General features: G+C 49.7%; 1 protein-coding gene across 1 annotated transcript in view; it reads left to right on the top strand.

Moving 5' to 3' along the window:
* Positions 1–26534, top strand: part of GARRE1 (granule associated Rac and RHOG effector 1) — a 39898-nt gene extending 13364 nt beyond the window's left edge. The window contains exons 2-14 of the mRNA XM_073659778.1: positions 2879–4052; positions 13387–13572; positions 18091–18231; positions 18327–18422; positions 19376–19537; positions 19617–19775; positions 20886–20983; positions 21390–21515; positions 21635–22665; positions 23460–23625; positions 24636–24773; positions 24924–25002; positions 25145–26534. Of these exons, the coding sequence (XP_073515879.1) occupies positions 3558–4052; positions 13387–13572; positions 18091–18231; positions 18327–18422; positions 19376–19537; positions 19617–19775; positions 20886–20983; positions 21390–21515; positions 21635–22665; positions 23460–23625; positions 24636–24773; positions 24924–25002; positions 25145–25450 (3183 nt within the window). The 5' untranslated portion in view covers positions 2879–3557 and the 3' untranslated portion in view covers positions 25451–26534. The remainder of the gene's footprint in view (positions 1–2878; positions 4053–13386; positions 13573–18090; positions 18232–18326; positions 18423–19375; positions 19538–19616; positions 19776–20885; positions 20984–21389; positions 21516–21634; positions 22666–23459; positions 23626–24635; positions 24774–24923; positions 25003–25144) is intronic.
* The last annotated feature ends 854 nt before the right edge of the window (positions 26535–27388 follow it).

Below are 27388 nucleotides of genomic sequence, written 5' to 3'. Positions count from 1 at the left end.
TTGTATTTACTTATTGGTGTCCTGCAAAGACCCCAGAGTGACCACCAGCAGACCCTCCCCCATAGTAACTGTTAGAAGGTATTATTCCTCCTGGTGGTGATCCAGTGGGTGTAGGGAGTCATACATGCAGTGCACCCTGGGAAAAAAATAAGCAAATTAGCTCTCTAGCGCCACCTAAGGGTAGTTTGGCCTTTAACCCTCCGTCACATACAATATCGGTTCTAACGAGTTCACATACAATGTGACTGTCAGGCGCAGGCTAGAAAAATACCTATAATATCTAATGTTTGCAATTTCAGTGCTCTAAAAGTGATCAGTGACCTTCATAGGGATGTAATAAAAGAGACTACACATAATCAGGTGCAAAAAAAAAAACCATTTACTTAACATAAAACTAACTCTGAAATACAAACATTTCAAAACTAAATGAAAGTAAGAGAGATGTGCCTGTCAGGCCTATTGTATGTGACGGAGGGTTAAGTTATTATCCAGCCTGTTATAGAGCTCTTGGACTTTGCCTTACGGGGTATCTGCCCATAGAGAGACCACCAGGAGAGCTACCGGAGAAGTTGTTGGTGTTGCCCTACGCAGTAACCCAGGCACAGGGAGCTGCAGCACAGTCCCATTCACCAAAAATTGGGCTGTAATGCAAAAAGAAAAGTAAGCCCCTCCATTGAATAGATGGGGGTCCCGAGGCCTGACTCCATTTATTAGGATGTTGAGGCATAGTGAGTGAGACGTTGGTCTGGGCCGCAGTATAAATTGACCACCGATCTTCTCTTGTAACACGTTGCAGCAGAATATTTCGCTGCCTGTTTTCCAATAAATGACATCCATGTGGTGCACACGGCCATCTCCGGGGCTCAGTGCCGCTCGCTGTCTTATCACGTCTCCTTATATAACTCGTCTGGGTGTAATCCGCCAGTTGTACGAGTGAAGCTACTACTAATCCATCCGCATAAGCCGTAATCTTAATCCACTGACTAGCCTCATTTATCCGTCACGGTGTTAAAGGGACGTCCTGCCTATCTCAGAAACGCCACTTTTGCCACTTCTTCGAACAATGTAATATTATTACGAGCCGTGATGTAATTTTGGAGCCTCCACGATTCTACTTTGTGGGGTATGTTTTTTTTGTTTTGGAGTTAGTATATGTATTCAAAAGAAGGAAAAAATCCCTTCCTTTATGTCTCGTTGGTATAGTTTTGCTTTTTGGTCCAGATTTTTTTGGATGAATCCACTTTGCGCTTTAGGGTAATTGCCTTTTAAAGGCAATTGTGCAAGAAAATGTGCTGTGCGGCCTCGCTGATACTGTGACTACCTCGAATGTTTGTTCACGGTGTCATTCCCAAACTATGCGTGATCCGTGCCAGGAATGTCTTTTAATACGATTAGCCCTCAGTCCTTTTTTACATTGTTCCAGGCTTTAATGCGCTGCGGTAAGAGAAACCATCATCATAATGGCGCCAATTATATAACTCCATCTATCCGTGGAAACCATACTGTTCAGAGGCGCAAAAGTCCGCTTCCGTAAAGTGATGATCGTCTCTTTCCTGTGATGACTTCCTGCGCTGTGTAGTCATATAACTAAGTGACAAATAGGCGGTTGTGAATATGGCTTAATTGGTGTTTGGCTTAATTGGTGTTTTACCACCAGGAATGGCGCCCCACCAGTCTAGGACTTAAGGTCAGCTCCATAGAGGTGAATGGTTAAAACACACAACCAATGTTTTTTTTTTTATAACCTCATAGGGCTGAGACTTGCTGACCTTCCAGAAGTTTTATTAAACGTTGCCTGTCAGCACATTTTTACACTTGGCAGTAGTGGTTCAGCTGTGTAGGTGCTGTTGTCCCAATAAAAACGATACTTTTCTTGTAAAGATCCGATGTGCCAGTCATGAGATATCGAGTGTAGAAGAATCAGTCTGGAAGTGCACTGGGGGCGTGTCAGTGCACTAGGACTGCTTCTAGGACACACCCCCAGTGCACTTCCAGACTGATTCTTCTACACTCGATATCTCATGACTGGCACATTGGATCTGTACAAGAAAGGTATCATTTTTATTGGGGTCCAATCTCCTACACAGCTGTACCACTACTTAAATATATAACAATGTACTGATTTTTAAAGGACTATAGTTTGCATTTACTGGAGGCCTGGACCACATAGTAGAAATACAAAAACCTCTCCTAAACATTCAGCTGTAAACATTGCCAGTAACACCCCCTTATATTAAACCAGCATGCACCATGACATTGGCCAAGGGGAAACATGGTAACTTATTATTGCTACAAGGAATAATAGTCTGGATTCTTAAAGGGATGGTCAGAGGGAAACCTATCCCTTTAATAACGCTGTCCCCCAAAATTGGTAAAACTCTGCTGCTACACCTGTGCACGGAATAGGCCTCGGGGACTTGTTCCAGAAATGTAATGGTAGTGATACTTTTCTAGGGATTTTTATTTCACTTAGATTAAGTTGTAAATCAGGTGAGGCTTCAGGGTCCGACTGCTTTTTTAATAACCGGACCACCCCCTTATGAACGGGGTGATTAAATAGTGCATGTGGCCCCTCCATTCTCAGTGCAGCATCAACATAGGAATAATTCCCTAATCATTGCATGCCGAAAAAGTTTTGCATCTTCTTAAAACTTTGTTTTAAGTTGAGATTTTGTTAAATTGTATCACTTTTGGTTGCGATCATGGAAGTTTCTGATGAAAGTGAAAATGTTCCCGTTCCCCGGTAGACGGACGGGACAATGTCCACTTTCGCTTTGTTCTCCACCGCGCTCCTCCTAGCGAGGCTTCAAGGAATATTCTTGAAATAACAAAAAAATTTAAAACCCTCTTATTTTTGTTTTTTTTCCTCTCTTGCCAGGAAATGACCTAGAGGCCTTACAAATACATGGTGTGCATTCCTTCTCCAGAGCGAGCGGCAATCTGGGAGCTGCACTTGTTTCCTATGTAACTAAACTACCTCAACAAACCCAGAGAGGAAGACGAGGGGAGGAGGGGCGACGTCATCCAGCAGCAAATCCCGTCAAAGACTCCCACAGTATTCCAGGCGTTTCGGTGCAGACTGGATCTGCCGGACTGTAGCACCTACAACAAATCCTATATAACAAGACCCCTCCCCACCTACGGATTGCTTCATACCCACCAACTGTTGATCAGTGTGTTGGTTATTATTTATTTTTTTTTTTTTGCATTTTTTTTTTTTCCTGGTTTGGAATAAGCAAAAAATTATTATTTTTTTTTTGGCTGCAGTGGAAACTTTTGGGTTAACAGGAGCCGGGAGCACCTATATCAGCTTGCTTCCACAAGTTGTGAACTGCAGCTGGGCTGCACTGAATGCTAAAGAAAAACAAATCCCTAAGTCAGCGGATCTGCCGCCCGTACACATTAACACAGCCTGCCTTTTTGGAAATGCCTTGTACGAAACCTATGATTGCCACCCTGCTCTACTATCTGACATAGCCAAGCGTCCGGAGAGGTGGATTTTGTAGGCACGGCTCTTTTAGGTTAGTGGGGGGCTACCTGTTGCTAGTGGGTCACCTATGTATTGCTGCAGCGCACAGGAAAGTAAAATGGACTACAAGAGGCGGTTTTTGCTTGGCGGGTCCAAGCAGAAGGTGCAGCAACACCAGCAGTACCAGATGCCTGAGCTCAGCCGGACTCTGAGCGCACCTTTGGCCTCCACCACCCCCTTGGTATCTTCGGCTAACGCCGGCGGCAGCGGCGGCTGCCCTAACCCCACCGCTCTCACTACGCCCGTAGCGGATATCCAGCAGGGCATCTCCAAGTATTTAGATGCTCTGAACGTGTTCTGCCGCGCCAGCACTTTCCTCACCGACCTTTTCAGCAACGTTTTCCGTCACTCGCACTACTCGAAGGCAGCTATGCAACTCAAAGACGTGCAGGAACATGTCATGGAGGCTGCCAGTCGGCTCACCGCAGCAATAAAACCCGAGATAGCAAGAATGCTGATGGAGCTGAGCGCGGGGGCGGCCAACTTTAAAGACCAGAACGAGTTCGGCCTGCAGGATATAGAGGTGAGCGGCTTTTTATTATGGGAATTTGCATGTTTGTTTTTTTTTTTCTTCCCCTTTAAGGGAAACCTGTAAATGATCACTTAAGTTTTCAACCATTGATGCAGACTATGCGTCTCCACGGTAACAGACAACAAGCAGACTAGATGTAGTCTGATCTTGCAGTCACACACGTTTTTTTCTTTCTCCTTTCTGTTATGCTAATGTACATTTAGACAGTTAAGTAAATGTAGCAGAAAGTAATAAGGAAGTATGACTGCAGGATCCGACCACAGAGTTTGTTGTCTGTTACCATGGAGATGCATAGTCTGCAGAGGAGCTGTGGAAACCAAACTGTGGGACATTTTTAATGAAGTCTCCTACATTTTTAATGAAGTTGTTGTTTCTCCCGCCCCCCGCTATTTTGTATGCAGTGAGTGAATAAGTTGTAGGAGGTTATTAGTTATTCAGTTGAAATCAGGGCTGTTTACGTGGCACCTGCGATCTGTTATCCTGTGTTTTTTTTTTTTGTGTTTTTTTTTTTTTTTTTTATGTAGCTCCTGTCGTCTGTTATCCATTGTGGCTCTTGCAGTCTGTAATCTGGGGAGTCTCTTTATGTTGCTCCTGCCGTCTGTGATCCGGGTCATCTCCTTACGTGGCTTGTGCGGTCTGTCGTCCGGGGTGTCTCCTTACGTGGCTCTTGCGGTCTGTCGTCCGGGGTGGCTCTTGCGGTCTGTCGTCCGGGGTGGCTCTTGCGGTCTGTCGTCCGGGGTGGCTCTTGCGGTCTGTCGTCCGGGGTGGCTCTTGCGGCCTGTCGTCCGGGGTGGCTCTTGCGGCCTGTCGTCCGGGGTGGCTCTTGCGGCCTGTCGTCCGGGGTGGCTCTTGCGGCCTGTCGTCCGGGGTGGCTCTTGCGGCCTGTCGTCCGGGGTGGCTCTTGCGGCCTGTCGTCCGGGGTGGCTCTTGCGGCCTGTCGTCCGGGGTGGCTCTTGCGGCCTGTCGTCCGGGGTGGCTCTTGCGGCCTGTCGTCCGGGGTGGCTCTTGCGGCCTGTCGTCCGGGGTTATTTTTACTCGTGGCTATTGATGGCGCGTGAGAGTAATAATAAAGCCTCTTACTGGGGATTATTTCCGTTTTCGCCCGGTGATGGATGTAAGGTTAGAGGCGACTCGTGCGAGGATTTATTTTGGTTCCTGCAGGCGGCTCCATCGCTGAGGTCTGGACGCCTTGTGGTGTCGTTTTGCCCCTAAAGTTTTTATTTGAAGACCTGCCCGGTGCCCGGAGCTGCAGGAAACATCCCTTCCTGTCTCCATGGAAGATCGTGAATGCAAAATAATCCTGTCCTGCCAAGAAACCGAGTTTGGGAAAATTCTTACAGGCACCTCTGTCAGAAAAAGCAAAAAAACAAACAAAACACTGTGGCCTCGTTGCCCTTTTTTTGCACGTCAACGTCTCCCTTTTCCCGGTGCCGGACTGGCTGCTGTGTGGTCCAATCTCATCCACTTTTTCGTCACTTTAATACTCTTTGGGTTCTCTGCACGCAAGACTGCAGACCACAGCGTATAGTAGGAAAAGTGCCGGAAACCAACTATTTCCTTTCACAGACAGAAAGCAGAGATCTTGACAGTGTATGTTAGAATCTGCTCTGTCCCATGCAATTCAGTGGAGCTGAGGTGCAGTACCAGGCACGACCCACAAGGCAGCTGTGGCGCTGTTTTGGGATGGAAGTTGCTGTGTTTTCAAATCCTGTACAGTCTCTAATTACCTCCCCAACGCGTGACGTACAGGCATGGAGGGGGCAAGAGTATGGAGCGGGCGCAGAAGCCCACCGCTGCCGGTGATGCATTAGGCAGTGATAATGATAGGAGTATCTAGCAGTGATGTCTCTGTAGATGACGTGTGGATGATGGGAGTATCTAGCAGTGATGTCTCTGTAGATGACGTGTGGATGATGGGAGTATCTAGCAGTGATGTCTATAGATGACGTGTGGATGATGGGAGTATCTAGCAGTGATGTCTCTGTAGATGACGTGTGGATGATGGGAGTATCTAGCAGTGATGTCTATAGATGACGTGTGGATAATGGGAGTATGTAGTAGTGATGTCTCTGTATATGACATGTGGATGATGGGAGTATCTAGCAGTGATGTCTCTGTAGATGACGTGTGGATGATGGGAGTATCTAGCAGTGATGTCTATATATGACGTGTGGATGATGGGAGTATCTAGCAGTGATGTCTATATATGACGTGTGGATGATGGGAGTATCTAGCAGTGATGTCTATATATGACGTGTGGATGATGGGAGTATCTAGCAGTGATGTCTATATATGACGTGTGGATGATGGGAGTATCTAGCAGTGATGTCTATATATGACGTGTGGATGATGGGAGTATCTAGCAGTGATGTCTCTGTAGATGACGTGTGGATGATGGGAGTATCTAGCAGTGATGTCTCTGTGGATGATGGGAGTATCTAGCAGTGATGTCTCTGTAGATGACGTGTGGATGATGGGAGTATCTAGCAGTGATGTCTCTGTAGATGACGTGTGGATGATGGGAGTATCTAGCAGTGATGTCTCTGTAGATGACGTGTGGATGATGGGAGTATCTAGCAGTGATGTCTATAGATGACGTGTGGATAATGGGAGTATGTAGTAGTGATGTCTCTGTATATGACGTGTGGATGATGGGAGTATCTAGCAGTGATGTCTCTGTAGATGACGTGTGGATGATGGGAGTATGTAGCAGTGATGTCTCTGTAGATGACGTGTGGATGATGGGAGTATGTAGCAGTGATGTCTCTGTAGATGACGTGTGGATGATGGGAGTATGTAGCAGTGATGTCTCTGTAGATGACGTGTGGATGATGGGAGTATCTAGCAGTGATGTCTATAGATGACGTGTGGATAATGGGAGTATGTAGTAGTGATGTCTCTGTATATGACATGTGGATGATGGGAGTATCTAGCAGTGATGTCTCTGTAGATGACTTGTGGATGATGGGAGTATCTAGCAGTGATGTCTCTGTAGATGACGTGTGGATGATGGGAGTATCTAGCAGTGATGTCTCTGTAGATGATGTGTGGATGATGGGAGTATCTAGCAGTGATGTCTCTGTAGATGACGTGTGGATGATGGGAGTATCTAGCAGTGATGTCTCTGTAGATGACGTGTGGATGATGGGAGTATCTAGCAGTGATGTCTCTGTAGATGACGTGTGGATGATGGGAGTATCTAGCAGTGATGTCTCTGTAGATGACGTGTGGATGATGGGAGTATCTAGCAGTGATGTCTCTGTAGATGACGTGTGGATGATGGGAGTATCTAGCAGTGATGTCTCTGTAGATGATGTGTGGATGATGGGAGTATCTAGCAGTGATGTCTCTGTAGATGATGTGTGGATGATGGGAGTATCTAGCAGTGATGTCTCTGTAGATGACGTGTGGATGATGGGAGTATCTAGCAGTGATGTCTGTAGATGACGTGTGGATGATGGGAGTATCTAGCAGTGATGTCTCTGTAGATGACGTGTGGATGATGGGAGTATCTAGCAGTGATGTCTATATGACGTGTAGATAATGGGAGTATGTAGCAGTGATGTCTCTGTAGATGACGTGTGGATAATGGGAGTATGTAGTAGTGATGTCTCTGTATATGACGTGTGGATGATGGGAGTATCTAGCAGTGATGTCTGTAGATGACGTGTGGATGATGGGAGTATCTAGCAGTGATGTCTATATATGACGTGTGGATAATGGGAGTATGTAGCAGTGATGTCTCTTTATATGACGTGTGGATGATGGGAGTATCTAGCAGTGATGTCTCTGTAGATGACGTGTGGATGATGGGAGTATCTAGCAGTGATGTCTCTGTAGATGACGTGTGGATGATGGGAGTATGTAGCAGTGATTTCTCTGTAGATGACGTGTGGATGATGGGAGTATGTAGCAGTGATGTCTCTGTAGATGACGTGTGGATGATGGGAGTATCTAGCAGTGATGTCTCTGTAGATGACGTGTGGATGATGGGAGTATCTAGCAGTGATGTCTCTGTAGATGACGTGTGGATGATGGGAGTATGTAGCAGTGATGTCTCCGTAGATGACGTGTGGATGATGGGAGTATGTAGCAGTGATGTCTCTGTAGATGACGTGTGGATGATGGGAGTATGTAGCAGTGATGTCTCTGTAGATGACGTGTGGATGATGGGAGTATCTAGCAGTGATGTCTCTGTAGATGACGTGTGGATGATGGGAGTATCTAGCAGTGATGTCTCTGTAGATGACGTGTGGATGATGGGAGTATCTAGCAGTGATGTCTCTGTAGATGACGTGTGGATGATGGGAGTATGTAGCAGTGATGTCTCTGTAGATGACGTGTGGATGATGGGAGTATCTAGCAGTGATGTCTCTGTAGATGACGTGTGGATGATGGGAGTATGTAGCAGTGATGTCTCTGTAGATGACGTGTGGATGATGGGAGTATGTAGCAGTGATGTCTCTGTAGATGACGTGTGGATAATGGGAGTATGTAGTAGTGATGCCTGTGTAGCGCTGTGGAACAAGTCGCAGGATTTCCTTGTGCCGCCCTTTCTGTCCCAGCACCACTCACGCTTCCATACTCTTCTCCGTCAGCACCATTTCCTCTTGGCTTTATCTCGACTGATCCAGGCTTGCATTGTTCCTTCCCTACGGACAGAGGCAACGACCCAAAGCTTCCAAAAAAAAATAATGCATCCTCTGCTCCGCTGACATTACGGTGACACTTGCCTGAATGTGTCTCCATGGAGTGTGCAGACAGGGGGCAGAGCTGCTTTATGGCCATTTTTGCCTGCGGACTGCTGTGGCTCTGCCCATCCTGACCTTCCTGGTTCTGGAATATAATACTGGCACTACAGTAAAGACTGACACTTAAACCTTACTGTAGGAGAGGTGAAGGGTGGGCTGTCCATATTTAACCAAATTTGCAGAAATGTTCATCGGCGCACCAGAGTTTTTAAAAAAACAAAAATGGTCCGGCATTGATTTTTCAGAATGATACAAGGCTTTACTAATCCATAGACTCCCATTCACCCCGACAGAGGCCAAAAAGCATTGAGAACAAATGCACGCTCGGCCGAACTGAGCGTACGTGTGCAGAGTGTCGTCAGAACTAAACAATCGTTATCAGAGGAGTTGAGCAGCCGTAGTGCATAGTCCTATACGAGGACTGTGTACGGGGTGGAAAACTACTTATTACTGTGGTCACACACATCAGGGGTCACCACTCGTATGTTTCCCCTTTTGATCACTTCAGCTCCGACATGATCACAGGGAAAACACAAGCGAGCGTCCGCCTCTGATTCACTCGTGTGATTCCCCTGTGATCATGTTGGAGGTAGTCACTCGCTGATATCTTCGCCCTATGATTACATCTGAGGCGGTCGCTCGCTCATACAGTACAGACCAAAAGTTTGGACACACCTTCTCATTTAAAGATTTTTCTGTATTTTCATGACTATGAAAATTGTACATTCACACTGAAGGCATCAAAACTATGAATTACCACATGTGGAATTATATACTTAACAAAAAAGTGTGAAACAACTGAAAATATGTCTTATATTCTAGGTTCTTCAAAGTAGCCACCTTTTGCTTTGATGACTGCTTTGCACACTCTTGGCATTCTCTTGATGAGCTTCAAGAGGTAGTCTGTACTGTATTTCCCCAGTGATCACGTCTGAGGTGGCCGCTCGCTCATGCATTTCCCCTGTGATCAGGTTGGAGGCGGGCGCTCGCTCATGTGTTTCCCCTGCGATCACGTCTGAGGCGGTCGCTCGCTCATGTATTTCCCCAGTGATCAGGTCGGAGGCGGTCGCTCGCTCATGTACTTCCCCAGTGATCAGGTCGGAGGCGGCCGCTCGCTCATGTACTTCCCCAGTGATCAGGTCGGAGACGGCCGCTCGCTCATGTACTTCCCCAGTGATCAGGTCGGAGACGGCCGCTCGCTCATGTATTTCCCCAGTGATCAGGTTGGAGGCGGCCGCTCGCTCATGTACTTCCCCTGTGATCAGGTTGGAGGCGGCCGCTCACTCGTGTGTTTCCCCAGTGATCAGGTCGGAGGCGGTCGCTCGCTCATGTACTTCCCCAGTGATCAGGTCGGAGACGGCCGCTCGCTCATGTACTTCCCCAGTGATCAAGTCGGAGACGGCCGCTCGCTCATGTATTTCCCCAGTGATCAGGTCGGAGGCGGCCGCTCGCTCATGTATTTCCCCAGTGATCAGGTCGGAGGCGGTCCCTCGCTGGTGTGTTTCCCCAGTGATCAGGACGGAGGCGGTCGCTCGCTGGTGTGTTTCCCCTGTGATCAGGTCGGAGGCGGTCCCTCGCTGGTGTGTTTACCCTGTGATCAGGTCGGAGGCGGCTGCTCGCTCATGTGTTTCCCCAGTGATGTGGTCGGAGGCGGTCACTCGCTGGTGTTTCCCCTGTGATCAGGTCGGAGGCGGCTGCTCGCTCATGTGTTTCCCCAGTGATGTGGTCGGAGGCGGCTGCACGCTCATGTGTTTCCCCAGTGATGTGGTCGGAGGCGGTCGCTCGCTGGTGTGTTTCCCCTGTGATCAGGTCAGAGGCGGTCGCTCGCTGGTGTTTCCCCTGTGATCAGGTGGGAGGCGGTCGCTCGCTGGTGTGTTTCCCCTGTGATCAGGTGGGAGGCGGTCGCTCGCTCGCTGGTGTGTTTCCCCTGTGATCAGGTCGGAGGCGGTCGCTCGCTCGCTGGTGTGTTTCTCCTGTGATCAGGTCGGAGGCGGTCGCTCGCTCGCTGGTGTGTTTCTCCTGTGATCAGGTCGGAGGCGGTCGCTCGCTGGTGTTTCCCCTGTGATCAGGTCGGAGGCGGTCGCTCGCTGGTGTTTCCCCTGTGATCAGGTTGGAGGCGGTCGCTCGCTGGTGTGTTTCCCCTGTGATCAGGTTGGAGGCGGTCGCTCGCTGGTGTGTTTCCCCTGTGATCAGGTGGGAGGCGGTCGCTCGCTCGCTGGTGTGTTTCCCCTGTGATCAGGTCGGAGGCGGTCGCTCGCTGGTGTGTTTCCCCTGTGATCAGGTCGGAGGCGGTCGCTCGCTCGCTGGTGTGTTTCTCCTGTGATCAGGTCGGAGGCGGTCGCTCGCTGGTGTTTCCCCTGTGATCAGGTCGGAGGCGGTCGCTCGCTGGTGTTTCCCCTGTGATCAGGTTGGAGGCGGTCGCTCGCTGGTGTGTTTCCCCTGTGATCAGGTTGGAGGCGGTCGCTCGCTGGTGTGTTTCCCCTGTGATCAGGTGGGAGGCGGTCGCTCGCTCGCTGGTGTGTTTCCCCTGTGATCAGGTGGGAGGCGGTCGCTCGCTCGCTCGCTGGTGTGTTTCCCCTGTGATCAGGTCGGAGGCGGTCGCTCGCTGGTGTGTTTCCCCTGTGATCAGGTCGGAGGCGGTCGCTCGCTCGCTGGTGTGTTTCTCCTGTGATCAGGTCGGAGGCGGTCGCTCGCTGGTGTTTCCCCTGTGATCAGGTCGGAGGCGCTCGCTCTCTGGTGTGTTTCCCTTGTGATCAGGTGGGAGGCGGTCGCTCGCTGGTGTGTTTCCCCTGTGATCACGCGGATCCTTCATTCATGTGTTTTTCTTGCTTGCACAAGACGTGACGTCTGCTTGTTTGACAAGCCGTGCGCTGCCAGACGTCAGGGGACCAAAATAGACATTTTATTTCCTCCCCATGTGAAGCAGCTGTGGACGGGACGCCGGCGCTCTGATCGCTCCTTGTCTGCACATGTCAGGAGGAAAACAGTCAGAACTTTCCTGATTAAATACTTCGGTCTTCCTTTCTTGTTTTCTTCTTTCTGGATGTGCAGATACTTGTTACTGCGGCGTCTTTCTGCATTTCTTAAGTGATTTTCCACTGAAAGAAGAACTAACTTTAGATTTCTTAGAATTAGAAATGAATAATTTTGTCTTTACAAAGACGGCAGCGCTGTGTATGTGAAGGGGCTGACTGTCTCATTTTAATTGCTAAGCCAGCCCCCTTGCCTGTCATGATTGATGCATAGACGTAACAGGGGCTGTCTTGGCTATTGTGTAATGATTTTAATTGTTAAGCCAACCCCCTTATCTGTCATGGCGGAAAGGGGGCTGTCTTGGCTATTTTGCGATGAGTTGTGGATAATTCATTTTAGTTGCTAAGCCAGCCCCCTTGTCTGTCATGGCTGATGTATAGACGGAAAGGGGGCTGTCTTGGCTATTGTGGGATGGGGGCTTTTCCGTAGCTAAGCCAGCTGCCATCATAGACGGAAAAAGAGACTGGCTTAGCTGCTGTGTGAGAAGGGGGCTGGCCGACGGCTCATTATAATAGCTTAGCCAGCTCCCTTTCTCTACCTATGGCAGTGATCGGTTTAGTTTAATTAGTAGACCCTTTTCTTGTCAGCCTGCCCCCTTCGCATCAGCACCGATCATGTGCCCAATTATGAAGTGATCTCTCCACAAATCTGGTAGTTGTCATGGGAAAGAAGGATTGGGCATGCTGAATCCTAGCATGCCCGATCCATTGTCTTTCTCACGATACTGATTCTGGGAAAGCTGGGTGCCTACCAGTCACTTGCCTGCAGGACTAGTTGCTGTGCCGTTCAGGCCCCTAGGAAAGCCGGTGACAATCCCATCGTGGTGATGCCACCATTGATCGATGATGAGAGGACAAAGTGAAGTTATGTCTTGGACAATGTGAGCAGGATCCTTGCGGGGTCACGCTTATACTTCCCTCTGTCTTCCGTCAGGTCGCAGATTACAGATCAGTCAGGAATTCTGCCACCGGCGTGAAAGCTTCATTGTTTTATCTAGAAGTGATCTCATGTTCTGCCGAGTCTAGATCTGGCTTCACATGGAAGATGGAGGCGTTCTGCTTTTCCTTGTTTGTTGCGCTGCTCTTGCTGGCCCTGCAGTGATGCTGTCCCGTCCATCAGTCACCTAACCGCTGCAACCAATCACAGGACTCGGCAGTCACCTGCCGTACACTCATACATGATCACTGAGATTGATAACCAGCCTAAGGACGGCACATCGTAGCTGCTGGAACTACTGGGGTTATCAGCATTGGGGTATTTAAAGGGTATTACTTTATTCCATAACATTCCCTACTGCAGGGCTGAAATTTTGTAAAATTCCTGATGACCCCTTTAAATACATCCTTTTTAAAGAGCTTGTCCAGACGTTTAGGAACTAAATGTAGCGTGCAGAAAATGCAATAAAATGGCAAAAACAAATATTACTAATCTGCTATATCACTCATAAGTCTTTCCATCTATGATTTTTTGGGGGCTGAAAACTCCCTTTTTAAATGATTACTTAAATGTAGTAGTAACGCACGCTTTCCTCCTCTCCACAGGTGCTCGGTCGCTGTTTCTTGACTGTGATGCAGGTTCATTTTCAGTTCTTGTCTCAGGCGTTGCAGAAAGTGCAGCCCTTCGCTGAAGCGATAGCACAAGAGCGCAAGAACGCTCCCGGACCCGGCGAGCTAAGCCCCACAAGAGAGCTGGACGACGCTGTGCGGACCTGGCGAGGAGCTACCGAGGTGAGGAGCCACTCAGCTGTTGTCTCCTAGCCGCATGTGTCTCAATAGTCTTCTGACCTGTGAGGATGGAGGCCGTCGTCCTGCCGCACAGTCATACGGGACTCATGATGTCTGAAGATGTACGGTGCAGAAATCCTTTCATCAGCCACATGGCCTGGACCGTCACCAAATGATTCAAAGGGCAGGAGCTGCGTATGAGGGAGCGTAGGAGATATGGCGCAACGATGAGGCAGCTGAAAGTGTGACGGGCAGGGGCAGGCCGACATAAAGCCAAGTGGATGCTTCCGCCTCCTGCATTATCTCAGGACCTTTTGTAATTTGTCTACAGTCCTTTAAAGATAAATGGGACAGATGCAGCAGAAGGCCCCTCTCACAACCCCCACCCTGGGCCTGTCTTCTCCCCCTCACTGCGCCCCGGGCTCGTGGTCCCCTCCCCCCCCCCCCCCCCCCCTCCCTCACTGCGCCCCGGGCTCTTGACCCCCCACCCTCACTGCGCCCCGGGCTCTTGACCCCCCACCCTCACTGCGCCCTGGGCTCTTGACCCCCCACGCTCACTGCTCCCCGGGCTCTTGACCCCACACCCCTCCTACCACCTCACTGTGCCCCGGGCCGGGCCCGTCTTCTTCCCCTCACTGCTCCCCGGGCTTATGTGCTCCCCGGGCCCGTCTCACCATCTCCCTCCTGCGCCCCGGGCCTGTCTCTGAGCACTGATGTCTCTCTCCACCCAATGTCACATCAGGGGGCAGTCTCTGCCCGGACAACTTTTTTTTTTATATATTTTAAATTAAGTGTTGGTCTATGAACCATCACTGCTACCAAAAACTTAATGTCGGACTCCTTGCCATGGAGAACTTATTTAAAACTGTTATCAGACAACCTGTTTAATCCTGCTCTGCCCATACTGACTGCTCTGCCTGAATAATCAGTGAACGGCGCTGTTAGTGGTGCATGGCGGCCCGGTGACCCCTGCCGGCGGCGCTGTTAGTGGTGCACGGCGGCCCGGTGACCCCTGCCGGCGGCGCTGTTAGTGGTGCACGGCAGCCCAGTGACCCCTGCCGGCGGCGCTGTTAGTGGTGCACGGCAGCCCGGTGACCCCTGCCGGCGGCGCTGTTAGTGGTGCACGGCAGCCCGGTGACCCCTGCCGGCGGCGCTGTTAGTGGTGCACGGCAGCCCGGTGACCCCTGCCGGCGGCGCTGTTAGTGGTGCACGGCAGCCCGGTGACCCCTGCCGGCGGTGCTGTTAGTGGTGCACGGCAGCCCGGTGACCCCTGCCGGCGGTGCTGTTAGTGGTGCACGGCAGCCCGGTGACCCCTGCCGGCGGTGCTGTTAGTGGTGCACGGCAGCCCGGTGACCCCTGCCGGCGGCGCTGTTAGTGGTGCACGGCAGCCCGGTGACCCCTGCCGGCGGCGCTGTTAGTGGTGCACGGCAGCCCGGTGACCCCTGCCGGCGGCGCTGTTAGTGGTGCACGGCAGCCCGGTGACCCCTGCCGGCGGCGCTGTTAGTGGTGCACGGCAGCCCGGTGACCCCTGCCGGCGGCGCTGTTAGTGGTGCACGGCAGCCCGGTGACCCCTGCCGGCGGCGCTGTTAGTGGTGCACGGCAGCCCGGTGACCCCTGCCGGCGGCGCTGTTAGTGGTGCACGGCAGCCCGGTGACCCCTGCCGGCGGCGCTGTTAGTGGTGCACGGCAGCCCGGTGACCCCTGCCGGCGGCGCTGTTAGTGGTGCACGGCGGCCCGGTGACCCCTGCCGGCGGCGCTGTTAGTGGTGCACGGCGGCCCGGTGACCCCTGCCGGCGGCGCTGTTAGTGGTGCACGGCGGCCCGGTGACCCCTGCCGGCGGCGCTGTTAGTGGTGCACGGCGGCCCGGTGACCCCTGCCGGCGGCGCTGTTAGTGGTGCACGGCGGCCCGGTGACCCCTGCCGGCGGCGCTGTTAGTGGTGCACGGCGGCCCGGTGACCCCTGCCGGCGGCGCTGTTAGTGGTGCACGGCGGCCCGGTGACCCCTGCCGGCGACGCTGTTAGTGGTGCACGGCGGCCCGGTGACCCCTGCCGGGAATACTTTGGTAGTGGTGCAGCACGTTCCCAGGCTGCCATACTGTCTGGCAAATACACCAGTACGGAGCGTCAGTCCAAGGCACTGATCGCGCTCTGCTGTACGTCCAGTACCGGGCAGAAGCCATCAGTGTCCGGGGCGGCCGCTCCACGTCTCGGCTCTGTGGGGGCCTTTGTGCATTGTCTGCAGGGAGGACGTCTCCGTCCGCACACTGACCTTTTCTCTAATTGGAGGGCTCGCGCTGTGTGGGAGAGCGCGGCGGTGCCAGCGCGGGTGACGGCGGCCGCCTGTATAATACGGCTCTTGTCTCCTCACACCGGGTTATTTATAGACAACGTATGGACAGGGAACTCCGAGCGAGGAATGTGCGGATGGAAACTCTGCAAATGGGGATTTTTTTATTTTTTTTTTTAACTGAAAGTCGCCATTTAATCCCCAGTTCCCGTAATGTAAACAGTTGCCAAGTCCGCTAAATATCGCCTGCAGGAACGTGGCGGGCTCATCTGCCCCGGCTACAACTGTGCTTTAGTTAAGGTCTCCTCTGTCCAGGATTTTCCCTAGTTCTAGCATTAGCCTTTTCTCTTGCTGTTGTGGGACTATAACTCCCAGCATGCCCTGGAGAGTCTCAAGTTGCAGCTCATTACACTTGCCTGTATATAGAGGTGTTATCAGTCATTGTACAGGAGGAGGAGGAGGTGAGCTGTGACATCACCTATTGTGAATGGTGGATCCTGTGTTATCTACTGTATATAGAGGTATTATCAGTCATTGTACAGGAGGAGGAGGTGGTGAGCTGTGACATCACCTATTGTGAATGGTGGATCCTGTGTTATCTACTGTATATAGAGGTGTTATCAGTCATTGTACAGGAGGAGGAGGTGGTGAGCTGTGACATCACCTATTGTGAATGGTGGATCCTGTGTTATCTACTGTATATAGAGGTGTTATCAGTCATTGTACAGGAGGAGGAGGAGGTGAGCTGTGACATCACCTATTGTGAATGGTGGATCCTGTGTTATCTACTGTATATGGAGGTATTATCAGTCATTGTACAGGAGGAGGAGGAGGTGAGCTGTGACATCCTATATTGTCAGGTGTTGAGGCTGTTGAATGTGTTGGACATTGACTCTGTACCGTCCGCTGCGTTCCTCCCCAAGCCGTGGGATAATGTGTACATGCCCTTTTAGTATGGGGGGGGGGGATGGGACATACAGGAATGTAGTTGAGTCTGTGGTTTGGATAAGTGATTCCATATGAGCCTGAAGTCGGCTGAATTTCTCCTCCGATGTCCGGCTATGTGACTGGATTCGCTCCTATTTGCAGAAGGCGTGAGTGTGTCCTCGCTGGAGTGCAGCTTATTGCTTATACCTTGCGTGTTCAGATCATTACAATCGCAGTTTTGTTTTTTTTTCTTTTCCTACCAAATATTTTAGCTTTTGGGTTTCATTAAAAATTTGCTTTGTTTTTGCTCCTTGTTTCCCCGGCACGTTCAACTTTGATGTGGTCATAAATCAGCGGAGAGGAGCTCAGAAAAAGGCAGAAACTCTCCCAGTAGATTTGTCTTTTAATGAGCTCACTGATGGTTTTTCAGTTAACTCATTCAATAAGCCAGTGCAACACTGAGACTATAGAAGGCAAACGGTGCAAAATTTTTATTAAATTAATTTTAGCCCCAAATAAATGCATTTAAGAAAAAAAAAATGTCCACATCCTTTTACCTATCCTTCCACACGTGAGCCGCACGTTGCGCTTGCTGCCAGTGACACCGGAGAGGAGCCGCTGCGCTGTCCCGGGGAGGGTCCGCAGTCGCTCGTTGCCCTCGTCCTCCTTCAGCGACGTCCTCTGTTTACTCCTTGGTGATGTGAATGGGCCGCAGGTTTCAGGGTTGTGTTGCCAGAGCCATTTCTCATGCCCAGGGCTGCCGTCCTCCTCCTCCTCCAGCTATTAACCTGCAGTAACACTTGTCAGCACAAGGACTCTGGACCCGGAGACCGGTAATCTGCAAAACTAGGTCAGATCAAGGCGAGGTAGAGCGGCCGTCTACTACAAGTCCCAGCATGCTGCAGGTTGCAGACATCTGTGCTTGGAAATGGCCTGACGTGGAGCAATTCCTTCGTCCATGTCCCTTTAAATATTTACTGCAGCGCCAAATAAACATTGAAAATGCAAATCGCAATCCCACAGGAGACTTTCCACCCCCAGCGATCATCTGTGATCTGTCCCTGCAGCGCCACCACAGGACAAATTAAGCATTGCACTAGGATGAGAGGTGCCCACGTCCTGCACTTTTTACAGGGTCTCACGTGTTGGTTCTGCACTTGAGGAATGGCCGAGCACCAGCGCCAATTCTCCCCGCGGCACAGAACGGGCTCCTGCCGGGACGCTCAGCGAGATCCATCGTGTTTTCTGAGTTCAGAATTTGCTGATCGAGCGCCGCTGCATTATTCTAACATGTCGTTTCTGCTGACAGGCCACAAGCCGCCTGCGAGAGAGAGGATGCGACGGCTCCCTGGCCGGGTTAGAAGTCCAGCAGCTTTTCTGCTCGCAGAGCTTGGCCATCCCGGAGCATCACCTGAAGGAGCTGAACCTGAAGATCGACAGCACCTTACAGGTGAGACCTTGCACCGCTGCCGCGTCTTTGTGGTCACTTCCAGATCTCCGTTAAATGTTTCATGTTAAATGTGTCCGCCGCTGGTGTTGTTGCAGGCATATCGGATGGCGCTGGAAAGTTTAGGTCACTGTGAATATGCCATGAAGGCCGGCTTCCACCTCAATCCCAAGGCTATCGAAGAATGTCTGAAGGTAACGGAAAAGGGACGGGAAAGCAAGTGTTGGATCGGTGGGCTGTCCCCCGGCTGCAAGACAATGGGCGATATGCAGACCCGTTCTAAGGCTATGTTTACACGTTGAATTTTTGCTTCTTTTTTTTTTTTTTTTTTTAATCTCCAGGCAAAACCTGCTCTCTTGGCAGTAAAGAAGCTGCTTACAAAAAGCAGGTTTTGCTGCGTCTTTCAGGATCCCAAAGTTTTTAGCTTTGCTTCCAGTACAGAAGCATGAACAATGCAAGGTGTTAGGTCACCAATGTAAGACATATGTGAAACCATAAAACCATTTTGGGAAAAAGGGGCAATTTGATGAAATTATTTAGTGGAAAAAGATTTTTATGTCTGCAAAAAAAGTTATTATTCTGCACAAAAAATAATATATACAATTACAAATGTAACTGCGGGGGAGGTGAATTGGTCAGGAATAGTTTACCTAAGCTTGTAGGACACCGTTTACTCTCACACTTTGAATTGATCAGGTATTGTTCAATTTCGCACCTTAGTTGGCCAATGTTTAATCCTGGCTGCCATTCTCAGGTGAGGAGACCAAGACCTTAAGGCTTAAACTTGGGAAAATCACAAAAACAAATGGGTTTCACATCCTGTTGCACCTGCTTTTTTCCCTAAAAACGCAGCAAAACCTGATACCTGAGTTTTTTATTTTTTTTTTTCTGCTGCGTTTTTGCATTTACTCATTGCTTTCTATGGGTGAAAAACACTGAAAGAAGTGACATGCTGCAGTTTTCCAATTCAGTCAGGAAAATAAAACCAATGTGTGTGCATGAGATTTGTGAAATCTCATAGGTTTTGCTGGTGCTGCTTAAAATTTGCATAACAAAACGCAACGTGTGAACATAGCCTTAGTCTGCTGCACCGAAGATGTGAGTTTGGGTTTTTATTCATGAGAAAGTGACTTTTCCGTCCCCACAGGGCTGCTGCAGCGACGCAGAGGCACAACAGGCGGGAAGGAGGCAGACGCCACCGCAGCCGATCCAGTGCGAGCTGCCGACCATACCGGTGCAGATCGGCTCCCACTTCCTGAAAGGGACGTCCTTCAACGAGTCCTCAACCGATAACCTGAAGCTAAAAACTGTAAGCTTTGTGCCTGCAATTAAACGTTTCATTCTGCCGAGTTCTCGGTTAATGCCCAATCTCCGCTGTGTCCTTCCAGCACGCCATGCTGCAGCTGATCAGAGAGGCCGACGCTCACAACGGCATGACCGACCGGGACGAAACCGCCGTGACGGAAATTCTCAATCAAGTGTGTCCTTCCACTTGGCGGGGGGCATGTAAAACTGCAGTGCAGTTGCTTTTTGGCCAGGCTGGTCTGGTAAGTGTAATCTGTGGTGGGCTTTAGCTATCTAATGTTAATGGGGGGCTTCTGCAAGGAGGGATGAGTTCACTTGCACATGCAGAAGGCCCTGGGATCACTTGCATGCTCCGCGAGTCTCCGGATGGGCCTGTGTCACTCCCGGCACACCCTGCACGACAAGTTGTCACTTGCAGGCTTGATAATAGGAGACTCGTCTGCAGCCCACACATCTAGTCCCATCTGGACCTTCTTTACCCCTGAAGTAGGGGATGATCCGGTAGTGTTATTTTCTCCAGGTATAGAGCGACAGGCGGCAGCAGGGGGGTTTTTAGCAGTGCTGGGGTTATGATCTCATAGGAAGGGAGGAAGCACCTGTCGGGCAGGAAGCCTCCTGCGTCCTCCACCAGGCTGGGTGTGAGAAACCAGCTTTTGGCTGCGATCGTGCAATCGTCACCGAGAGTCTCGGAGCTTAGAGCAACTTTTAACCCTCCAGCCCAGATTCCCAGCGAGCCGTCCACCCCCGCCTGATTCATGGCCGGTGTCCAGCATTTCCCGTAATTAATGGGAAAAGTGCAAAACTCCCTGTTTACAGACGAGCCGGGAGGTCCAAAGATCGGATATTCAGGAAACGGAACGTTTCGCACAGCTGAAGTTTTGCTACAGTTGTATTTACTCTAGGAAATCCTCTGTGAGCTAAATAGGCCGGACTCCACATTATCTGCCCTGACACATTGTAACAAATGGAGATTTATGCTGCTGATGGGTTTTTAAAGGGACCAGGGGTCTGACCAATCCCGAGACCAGGGGTCTCCATGGAACGGGGGTGGTCGAGCATCTCCACTCAATTCATTGTCTAGGGGACTGTCCGATGTGGCAGACAAAGTTACAGAAATGCGGATTATACAATGGTCAGGGCTTTGCATGGTGCATGGGATTGCAGGAGAGGTGTGTACATAAACCTACATTGTCCATTATAGTAGAGCTGAGGGTGATCGGTGATCACTTCCGTCTGTGATGATTTGCCCGACCTGTCTAAGCTCTTTCTGATCTATGCTATTAATGTGGTTTTTTTTTTTTTTTTTTTTTTTTTTTTTTTGATTGTTTTTTGTTCCCCTCCCCAAAAACTAGGTGGTCGTTGATACAGCACAGATAGAGAATAAGGAAGCGTATGCTCCGCAGATCAGTCTGGAGGGCTCCCGGCTCATCGTGCAAGTTCCATCCACTTGGTAATTTGTGTTTTTTCTTTTTTTGCTGAGACTGGGGGGACTAGAGAGGCATTGACTACATACACGTTGATCGCACTGATGCAAACTGCAGGTGACAGAACAGCCATAACTGCGGCGATAGATCTGCCCCCGTACAGAATGCATAATGTCGGCAGCACTTCCACTATATACACAGGAGTATATATACAGTAAGTCGTAGCTTTGGGGAAGATCAGAAATGCAAAGGGTTCGATCCCTGCATCTCCTCCAAAACGGAGTGCGCTCTGACGACCTCCCGACGTATATGGCTGCAGATTGAAGGTGTGGGGTCCACAGGTCTGACACCTCCAATCCATTCTTTGCCACTTCTATAGATTGGTAGTAGTCTTTCCAGCTGTCATATATTCCTTCCTTGTGTGATCCTCAGGTGTTTAAAGGAAGACCCGGCGACGATGTCTCTGCTGCAGAGGAGCCTGGACCCGGAGAAGACCCTGGGGCTGGTGGATGTCCTGTACACAGCCGTGTTTGATGTCGCCCGCTGGAAGGAGGGCCGGTACGTGTCCCAATATATTGGCGAAACCCGCAAATACCATTGCCATGTGTTGGACCTCCCCCCAATCTGATATGTATCGCACACCTTTAAGGTTTTCTGACCTTTTCCTTTGCTTGCAGGGAACAAGTATTGCCAATCATCCAGATTCAGCTGCAGAGAGAAACCTCCGAGTTCGGGAACCAGATCGATCTTCCGCACGGGAACGGCAGCAAGTCGGCGGGTGGACTGCAAAAAACTTTCTCCAAACTGACATCGCGGTTCACCAAGAAAGTGTCTTGTAGCGTCTCGGGTCACAGCGGGAGTTACTCCGTCCCTCAGACCCCCTCCAAACATGTCTTAACCACTAACCACTCAGATGAAAAGGGGAAACACCCCAACCACACGGACTCCAAGCTGCAGAGCATGCTGACCCTGGGGAGCTTCTCCAGGTCCATGGACGGCTCCGGCCACAGCACCAACAGCCACATAGTCAATGGCTTTCTGGTCGACCGCAGAGAGGACTTGTTTAAAGGAGACGATTTAAAGGACGAGAAGGGGATGAACCTGCCGTCTGACCAGGAAATGCAGGATGTCATCGATTTCCTATCCGGCTTTAACATGGGCAAATCTCAGCAGACCTCTCCTGTGGTCAAGAGGAGAAATTCTGCTACGTCCTCTGTAGCCCCGGAGCAGAAACAAGGGACTGTAAAGCAACCGTCGCAGCCAGTAATGCACCCCCCTCCGATGCATCCTCCAACGCAACCGCCGCAGCAACAACAGGGACTGTTACAGCAGCCGCCGCTGCCTATCTCCCAGAAGCCGCAGCTGCAGTATTATCAGCACTTGTTTCAGCCCATCGGCCCCCAGCAGCAGCAGCAGTCGCCGCACCCGTCTGGGAAATGGTTAAACAGCTCCTCCCAGCAGTCGTCACAAGCCGTCGGCAGCGGCCTGTCTCCCCTCGGTCAGCTTAGCCAGTGGAGCGGTCAGGGGGTCTCCGATCTCAGCTCCGACCTGTATAGCATGGGGCTGGTCAGCAGTTTTATGGATAACATGATGTCCGAGATGCTGGGGCAGAAATCTCAAGGTCCTCGAAATAACACTTGGCCAAACCGTGACCAAAGTGAAGGCGTGTTCGGGATGCTCGGAGACATTCTGCCTTTTGATCCTGCAGGTGACGACTCTGGTTTTTAGATACTTGTATACACAATACATTTCCTTTTATATATGATTCCACTAGTCGGGTGCCAGCTCCTCGGCAAAGCTCAGCTCTCTCCCTCTGTCGGCGGGGGCGCGCCGGGGCCCGGCTTGCTCTCTCCCTCTGTCGGCGGGGGCGCTTCGGGGCCCGGCTTGCGCTCCTGCGTGCGTGCTACATGACTATCAGCAGCAGGAGCTATCCTGATTCTTAGCAGAGAGTTACAAGGCCTGATACAGGGATGTAATGAACATGAGAGGATCTGTCCCACTCTTACCCCTCGGACTTCGCACTCGGCAGCAGAATTTCTATAAAGCGATATTGCACGAATGTCTAAATTGGAAATATCCATAGGATGCACCACGATCGGGGCCTAGAACAGTGGCCCCCTGATGCTAAGCTGCATCCAGACAGAGAATGAATGGAGACATGCTTTATTATTGCCGCTGCCACTTTAGCTTTTAATAATAGAAGATAACAGAGAGCACTAGCTTTGGTCTTATCACCCTATATTATGAAGTAACCCCGCCGTCAGTGCAGATCGCGGCCTCGTCTGCCAGCCTGCTATTATTTCTAACTAATGGGTGGGATTTTCTGCCTGTAAGCAGGAGCTTTAGCAGCTGCTGACTGGCATTGAGTCGCCCATTGTGCTGTATTCAGAGGTAGAAGACAGGGAGGCTTAAAGGCTTAGTCCTGGGGGATGACACAGAGCAAACAGCTGAGTCTGGCAACCACTGACTGTCGTGTGTGCTTTTTCCCATCTCTCCCCGCAGTTGGCTCGGACCCGGAGTTTGCCCGCTATGTGGCCGGGGTCAACCAAGCTATGCAACAAAAACGGCAAGCACAGCATGTCCGCCGGCCGAGCACCACACGGAGCAACTGGCCCCATCCTGACGAGTCGCACAGAACCTGGCCATTCCCAGAATATTTCTCAGAGGGGTAAGAACAAGGCAGCTTATGGCTCAGCTCCTGCACAACTGCCCGGTAGGGTGGTCCTGCACTGACCACCCCCCTTTTTTTTTTTTTAATGGATTCTCGGCTGATGGGAGGCAAAACCAAGCTCCGATCGCTGCTGTTTAACAGCATAAATGCCTCTGTTAAACTCTTAACATTACCTGTGGGGTGTCCGTTCCATCGCCCATTGCTCCCCTCCATGATCGTGGGAGGCTATGACTGCTGGGGATTTACTGAAGACCCCCCCTCCCCTTCCCCAGGGAAATCGCCGCGACCATGGTGCCCCTGTCACCGCACAGACTTGGGCGTCTGTATACTGCAATACATTATTATTGCACTATATAGAAAGAGCAATCAGACGATCACAGGTTCAACTCCCCCATGGGGACTAAAAAAGTTCAAAGCAAAAAAAAAGTTTTTAATATTTAAAAGCGAAAAAAATAAAATAAATTATATTGCACAGGTTTCCCCATCCGAAAATAAAAAAAAAAAAGCATATTGGTTATCGCTGCATCTGCAAATCCTTTATAACCCATACGTTAAACTGCGAAAAGGAATAAAAAAAAAGTTAAATTACTGTTTTCTGTCCTCACACCTTCCCCAATAAATGGCAATCAAAAAGTGACCCGTACGACCAAAATCATAGTAGTAAAAGCTACAGTTCAGCGCTCAACAAACGAGACCTCACTCGGCTCCTGCGGCAGAAAAATAAGTTACAGGTCTCGGATGAAACGACGACACAAAATAACTTCTTTTTTATTTTTTATTTTAACAAAGTTCATAATTTTTTTAAGCCTCTAAAAAAATAATGTAAGGTTTTTATAAGTTTGGTATCTCTATAATTGCACTCATTGTGCGCAGTCTGTTTCCGGGTCGCACGCGCAGTCTGTTTCCGGGTCGCGCGCGCAGTCTGTTTCCGGGTCGCGCGCGCAGTCTGTTTCCGGGGCCTCGGGCAGTGTGGACGTATTGCACAGTACCGTACCCTTGTCTTCCAGAGACGTGATGAACAGCAGCTGGACGGGCGCTCAGGGAGACTCCGCCAGCTCCAGCGACGAGACCTCATCTGCAAACGGAGACAGTCTATTCTCCATGTTCTCAGGGCCGGACCTTGTCGCTGCCGTCAAGCAGAGGAGGTAAGTGACATCCGAAAACCAGAAATGAGATGTTTGTACCCCACTGTCCTACATGAACACGGGACCTTGTACTATGCGGTGGGGGTGGGGGCAGGACTATTATTCCTAATTATTATTACTTGTTAACCCCTTCTGTTCTGCTTTCTTTAGGAAACACAGCAGTGGTGAGCAGGAGGCAAACACACTACCGTCACCACCTCTCCTCTCCACGGTGGATGACCTCAACCAGGTGAGATGCCGACCGGGAAATCGCCATTTATTGGGGTCGATTCGAGGCCGAGGGTCCGCGAAATACGCCAGTCTCAACCCTGCCTTGCAATGGGACCGAGCATCTGATTAAATGTTTTTTTTTTTTACCCCTCTATTTTTAGGAGAACAAAACCAAAACTTGGCCGCCCAAGGCCCCCTGGCAGCACTCCTCCCCCCTTACCAATACACTGCCCAATCAGAGTTCTTCTTTATACCACATGACGAATCCGGTGAGCCAATGGAACGACACAATGCAAATGCTGCAATCACCGGTCTGGTCCACGGCCAACGACTGTGCTCCACCGACCGGGATCTCCTCTACGTTCGCTTACGCGCAGCAGCCGCCGCCATCCCAGCAGGCAAACAAGGGCTTTAAATCTTTCCAGATGAAGCACGAGCGCCGGCCTTCCTACCTGCACCAGTTCTGAACAAGCTGCTTGGCGTCCGTGTCAGCTGCGTTCCTTTGTTTTTTTTTCGGGTGGGGGGTGTGTATCCAAGGGGGTGGGATGGGTTTTGCAGTCTCATAACTTGTCGTGGAAAGTTTGGGTTGTCTGGTTCTGATCCTGTGTTTTTGTGGTTTCCATCGAAATACGTGAGACGAGCAGTGTAGTTTTTTAGAAATTCAGAAGAGTTCCCCCTTTTTTATTTTTTTATGGGAAACATACTAACCCCCTACCCACCCTGTACCCCCATAAGAGAGAAAATCCATATTAGTAACACTGAGTGCAGATTGTATAGTGGCGAGCCGGGCCAAGCATGCCCAAGAGGGGACAGAAGTGCGGCCCCCCGACCCTGTACGACTCTAGGCCCTGGTGGGCTGGAGGTGTCCATTTCTCCTTAACAATTGCTGTATTTATATGGCGTCCCCATAGAATGGCATCAGATTTGGGGATGAGGGTCCGTTCAACTGATTACTGTCCTGGGTTGAGGGGCACCTTCCCTATACAACAAGGTTGCCATCCCCCACCCCGTGCCCCTATGAAAGCCCAAGGATCCTGGGAGGCCAAGGTTGGCGTATAACCCCCTCCATCTCATCCCAGAAAGAACCTGGTTGTGTCATAAAACAACCTCTCTTTCTGGCAATTTTTTATTTTTAATTATTTTTCTACTGTTTATTCGTCTTGGCCAAAGGCATTATGCACATAACACTCCTGCCGAGAGAGAAGGCGCTGATTCTGGGATAGTAAAAAAAAAAAAAAAAAAAAAAAAACACAAAAAACTTTCAATTATTCTTTAAAAGTAAAAAATAATAATATAGAAATGAAAAAATAATATCTATGTGAGCTGGCTCCGACAAATATCTAACGAAATAGCAGGTAGATGACGTCAAAGTCTATTTTTTACAAATGTCACTTCTCAGTGCCATGAAATCCCCCCTCCCTCATTTATTCCCCTCAAGACCCCCTCAACGGGTGCGGAGATTCTTCCAACCAAAGTGGCTGCAGAGATGCTTATATACATGGTGCTTACCACAGAATCCTGACCCCCCTTTTTCTTTACAGGTCCCCCCCCCCCCCCCCCCAAACCCTCCATCATCCCGATCAATGTTACAAGAAATATTCTTTATATATAAATATTATTATATATATAGTTTATATGTATTTAAATCGTCATTTCATTCTTTTTGCAGAAGCCCCTTATTGTTAAATTTACCCCCCCACCCCCTTGTATTTTCTAGAATGGAAAGATATATAGATAGAGATATATATATATATATATATATATATATATATATATATATATATATATATATATATATATATATATATATATATATATATATATATATATATATATATATATATATATATACCAAAAAAATTCCAAAACTTACTGACAGTATTAATCTTATTTTTGTATATATATATTTTTTTTATCACTAACTCGCGAGGGCGATAGAGAGCGACCACTATGGCGGCGCGTTCCTCGAAGCACATTCTGAGCGTTTTTTGTTTCTTTTTTTTTTCACTTTTACAAAGTTTATCAAAACTATACCAAAAATATGTATAAAACACTAAACTATATATACAAAAAAAAGAAAAAAAAACTGGGTGAAGAACGCTCCTCCACCCTACTCCTACCTTCCCTGTCATAGCGGACCCCTAATGTTTGTCGCCCGTATTTATATTTTTTTTGCTTTCTAATCCAAGTCTTCATCCTGTCTATGTTTACAGAGACTTGTGTGCTGTCTATAACCCCTTTCGACCCACGCGTTCGGTACCGTCCGTCAACGCGTTTCTTTTTTTTTTCTTTTTAATATTTTGTACCACTCGTTTGCAAGACTGGCTCTAAACATTCAGTTGTATGAGAGAATTCATTTTGGGTCCCCCCTCCCCATTCCTATGGCGAGCGTGCCCATCCCCCCC

Source organism: Phyllobates terribilis, unplaced genomic scaffold (genome assembly GCF_046119375.1).
Source record: "Phyllobates terribilis strain yellow unplaced genomic scaffold, ASM4611937v1 Scaffold_14__1_contigs__length_39327217, whole genome shotgun sequence".
Lineage (NCBI taxonomy): Eukaryota > Metazoa > Chordata > Amphibia > Anura > Dendrobatidae > Phyllobates > Phyllobates terribilis.
This window is presented reverse-complemented; position numbering and strand designations above follow the sequence as displayed.